At 48.0% G+C, this 4,677-nt stretch overlaps 1 protein-coding gene across 1 annotated transcript in view; it reads left to right on the plus strand.

Annotated features, from left to right (window-relative positions):
• Nucleotides 1-3,671: 3,671 nt before the first annotated feature.
• Nucleotides 3,672-4,677, plus strand: part of MAP1LC3C (microtubule associated protein 1 light chain 3 gamma) — a 4,080-nt gene continuing 3,074 nt past the window's right edge. Inside the window, exons 1-3 of the mRNA XM_032242475.1 lie at nucleotides 3,672-3,814; nucleotides 3,916-3,971; nucleotides 4,127-4,233. Coding sequence (XP_032098366.1) covers nucleotides 3,757-3,814; nucleotides 3,916-3,971; nucleotides 4,127-4,233 — 221 coding nt within the window. The 5' untranslated portion in view covers nucleotides 3,672-3,756. The remainder of the gene's footprint in view (nucleotides 3,815-3,915; nucleotides 3,972-4,126; nucleotides 4,234-4,677) is intronic.

Consider the following 4,677-nt stretch of genomic DNA (forward strand, 5'->3'; position numbering starts at 1 on the left):
AGAGAAAGAAAGAGAAAGAAAGAAAGGAAAGAAAGAAAGAAGAAGAAAGAAAGAAAGAGAGAGAGAGAGAGAGAGAGAAAGGAAGGAAGGAAGGAAGGAGAAAGAAAGAAAGAAAGAAAGGAAGGAAGGAAGGAGGGAGGGAGGGAGGGAGGGAGGGAGGGAGGGAGGGAAGGAAGGAAGGAAGGAAGGAACTTTAGTGCAGAACACTGCATACCTGCTGCTTAATATTCATACCTGATGGCATGCCTCTTTTTTAAGACAGCAAAAGAGGATGAGGCCACTTATCTCTTCAGTGACGACATTATTTTTATTTATTTTTTATTTTTATTTTTATTTTGAGATGGAGTTTCGTTCTTGTTGTCCAAGCTGGAGTGCAATGGCCTCATCTCAGCTCACTGCAACCTCCACCTCCTTGGTTCAAGTGATTCTCCTGCCTCAGTCTCCCAAGTAGCTAAGATTACAGGCAGGTACCACCATGCCCAGCTAATTTTTGTATTTTTAGTAGAGATGGGAGTTTCACCATGTTGGTCAGGCTGGTCTTGAACTCCTGACCTCGTGATCCACCTCGTCCTGCCTGTATTTTTAGTAGAGACGATGTTTTGGTATGTTGGCCAGGCTGGTCTCAAACTCCTGACCTCTGGTGATCCCCCAGCCTTGGCCTGCCAAAGTGCTAGGATTATAGGCGTGAGTCACCATGCCTGGCTCAAGGGATTAATTTCTAAGGCCTTGTGATATTGAGAAATGTATGTTTCATTTTCATCAAATTTCTTGGCATACAACTTCTAAAAATTCTTGGAATTTTCTTTGTTTGTTTTTGTTTTTGAGACGAAGTCTCACTCTCTTGCCCAGGCTGGAGTGCAGTGGCGCAATCTCAGCTCACTGCAACCTTCACCTCCTGGGTTCTCATGATTCTCTGGCCTCAGGATCCTGAGTAGCTGGGATTACAGGTACCCACTATCATGCCTGGCTAGTTTCTGTATTTTTAGTGAAGACAGGGTTTCACCATGATGGCCAAGCAGATCTGGGACTCCTGATTGCAGGTGATCCACCTGCCCTGGCTTCCGAAAGTGCTGGGATTACAGGCGTGAGTCACCTCGCCTGGCGATGTGTCTTTTTTTAACGTTCATCAGTTGACGGATGGCTGGCAGTCCCTGGGTAGCTTCTGGATGGGGGCTAGTTGCCAGAAAGACAAAGGGTTGGAATTTTTAGCCCCACCTCCAGCCTCTGGGGAGGGTAGAGGGGTTGGAGGTTAAATTGATTATCAGTGGCCAATGGTTTGATCAATCTGGCCTATGTAATAAAACCTCTATAAAAACCCAAAAGGCCTAGGGTTCTGAGAGCTCCTGGATTGCTGAACACGTGGAGGTTCCTGGAGGGTGGTATGCCCTTTCCCCCGTACCGAACCCTACGTATCTCTTCATCTGTATCCTTTGTGATATCCTCTATAATAAACCAGTGAATATGCTTCCCCGAGTTCTGTGAGTCTTTCTAGCAAATTAATGGAACCCAAGGTGGGGGCTGTGGGTAACCTGACTTACATCCCATAGATCAGAAGCACAGGTAAAACAACCTACGGCCTGGGCACGGTGGCACTCACGCCTGTAATCCCAACATTTTGGGAGGCTGAGGTGAGTGAATCACAAGGTCATGAGTTCGAGACCAGCCTGGCCAACATGGTGAAACCCCGTCTCTACTAAAAATACAAAAATTAGCCAGGCATTGTGGCACATGCCTGTAATGCCAGCTACTTGGGAGAGAATTGCTTGAATGAAGGAGGCAGAGATTGCAGTGAGCCAAGATCGTGCCACTACATTCCAGCCTGGGCAACAGAGTAAGACTCTGCCTCAAAAAACACACACACAATAAATAACAACAAACAAACATAATTGGGGCTTTCAATTGGCATTGAAAGTGATGGACAATTGAGCTGGTCATGGTGGCTCACACTTGTAATCCCAGCATTCTGGGAGGCTGAGGCGGGTGGATCACAAGGTCAAGAGATTAAGACCATCCTGGCCAACATGGTGAAACCCCATCACTACTAAAAATACAAAAATTAGCCAGGTGTGGTAATGGGCACCTGTAATCCCAGCTACTCAGGAGGCTGAGGTTGGAGAATCGCTTGAACCAAGGAGGCGGAGGTTGCAGTGAGCCGAGATCGTGCCACTGCACGCCGGCCAGGTGACAGAGCAAGACTCCACCTCAAAAAAAGAAAAACAAAAGAAGAAAGTAGGGGACAGCCTTGTGGGACAGAGCCCTCAGCCCATGGGATCTGATGCTGTCTCCAGGTATTCAGTGTCAGGGTTGGATTGGAGGACGCCGAGCTGGGGTCTGCTGCAGAACTGATTGCTTGGGGTATGAGGAACCCCCACCCCTCCCACACGCACATATAGTGTCAAAAGTGATTTGTGTTGTGATAATATAAGAGAAATGGAGTTTGTTCCCCCTATGTATGACCAGAGGCTCATTTTCTTAACTCTAAAGGGGAGATCTTGGGGCAATTGTCCTTCCTTCCTTCTTTTATCCCAGAGAAAACTAAGTGACAAACTATACCTACCAGAGTATAGTACTTGGACTTCCTTGTGAGAACTCTGGGTTTGTTTGGGCTTTTGCTTGTTTGTTTGTTTGAGATGGAGTTTCACTCTTGTTGCCCAGGCTGAAGTACAATGGTTGGACCTGAGCTTACTGCAACGTCCACCTCCCGAGTTCAAGTGATTCTCCTTCCTCAGCCTCCCAAGTAGTTGGGATTATAGGCTCCTGCCACCACACCTGGATAATTTTTGTATTTTTGGTAGAGACAGGGTTTCAGCATGTTGGCCAGGCTGGTCTCGAACTCCTAACCTCAGGTGATCTACCCACCTCGGACTCTCAAGTGCCGGGATTACAGGCATGAGCCACTGCGCCTGGCCGACAACTCTGGGTTTTAATCCAAACTGCATCTCTTGCTAGCTGTGTGCCCTTGGCCAAATCGTTTCACCTTTCTTTATTTTTTTGAGACGAAGTCTTGCACTGTTGCCCAGGCTAGAGTTCAGTGATGCAATCTTGGTTAACCACAGCCTCCACCTCCCAGGTTCAGGCGATTCTCCTGCCTCAGCCTCCCGAGTAGCTGGGATTACAGACGCTCACCACCATGCCCAGCTAATTTTTGTGTTTTTAGTAGAGACAGGGTTTCACTATGTTGGCCAGGCTGGTCTCGAACTCCTGACCTCCTGATCCACCTGCCTCAGCCTCCCAAAGTGCTGGGATTACAGATGTGAGCCACTGCACCCAGCCTCACTTCACCTTTATTAGTATAGGTTTCCTTCTCTGTAAAGGGCACAGACCATGGTGAGAATTACACAGCACACTTCAGGCTGAGGTGGATCCATCTTGGACTCCTCTCAAGATGGTTCTCTACTGAACTACAGAAACGTCGCCAGCATAAGGCAGTTTTACGTCTCTACAGTCTGCTGCCTGGCCAATGATTTTATTACAAACCCTAATTTCTTTTGCAAAGAAACATCTTGAACTGGTCACGAATAAAGTGGCTTTTCTCTGACCAGCAAGTAGGTGGCGATTCCATTTCCACCAGAACTGACCTCGTGCTGCTCGGGGAGCGGGAGGGGGGTGAGCAGAGGCCTGATGTCACTCAGCTCTACATAAGGGCCTCCTGCAGGCTCCTGCAGGCAGTTTGGAAGCAGCTGGAGGAATGAATTAGGTTCCTGGTGGCAGTACTTTTTTTCTTCTTTTCTAAAACAGACACAGCTGTTGAGTGAAATGCCGCCTCCACAGAAAATCCCAAGCGTCAGACCTTTCAAGCAGAGGAAAAGCCTGGGTAAATTTCTTGGGGTACCTTTCTGGGTTACTTGAAAGAGAGGAGAGGATCTGGATTTCTCTTGATGTTTGCTTATTCTCTTGTGCTTGAAATATTCACAGCAATCAGACAAGAGGAAGTTGCTGGAATCCGGGCAAAGTTCCCAAACAAGATCCCGGTAAGATATCATTGTACTTCCCTTGTGGGGGGCGGGTTCTGATTCTGTTCTTTGAAAAAAACCAAGACCAGCCAACAACTTCCCTTTCTGTGTTCCAAGATCCTAAGACTCAGAGAACTTTGAGTCACATTATTAAGGACTGACGCTCTTGACAGGTGATAGTGGAGCGCTACCCCAGAGAGAAGTTCCTGCCCCTACTGGACAAAACCAAGTTCCTGGTCCCGCAGGAGCTGACCATGACCCAGTTCCTCAGCATCATCCGGTAGGTGGCGCAGAGCGTGCCCGGGAGGAAGGTGTCGGGGGTGTGCCGGGCTCTTCTGTTTCCTTCGTTAGGTGGCTTTATTTTGGGGATGGGGCAATGTCAGGGGAAGAAAGGAAAGAGATTTTTTTGAAGTCATCTTTTAGATTCACTAGTGCCCTGAAAAGATGCTCTTAGAATTATTCTATTTTAAAGCCGGGTGCACTGACTCATGCCTGTAATCCCAGCACTTTGGGAGGCTGAGGTTACGAATTCGAAACCAGCCTGGCCAACATGATGAAACCCCGACTCTACTAGAAATACGAAAATTAGCTGGGCATGGTGGTACACACCTGTAATGCCAGCTGCTCGGGAGGCTGAGGCAGGAGAATCACTTGAACCTGGGAGGCGGAGGTTGCAGTGAGCTGAGATAGCACCATTGCACTCCAGCCTGGGCAACAAGAGTAA

Source organism: Sapajus apella, unplaced genomic scaffold (assembly GCF_009761245.1).
Source record: "Sapajus apella isolate SASKATOON/1434 unplaced genomic scaffold, GSC_monkey_1.0 scaffold49, whole genome shotgun sequence".
NCBI classification, from domain to species: Eukaryota; Metazoa; Chordata; class Mammalia; order Primates; family Cebidae; genus Sapajus; species Sapajus apella.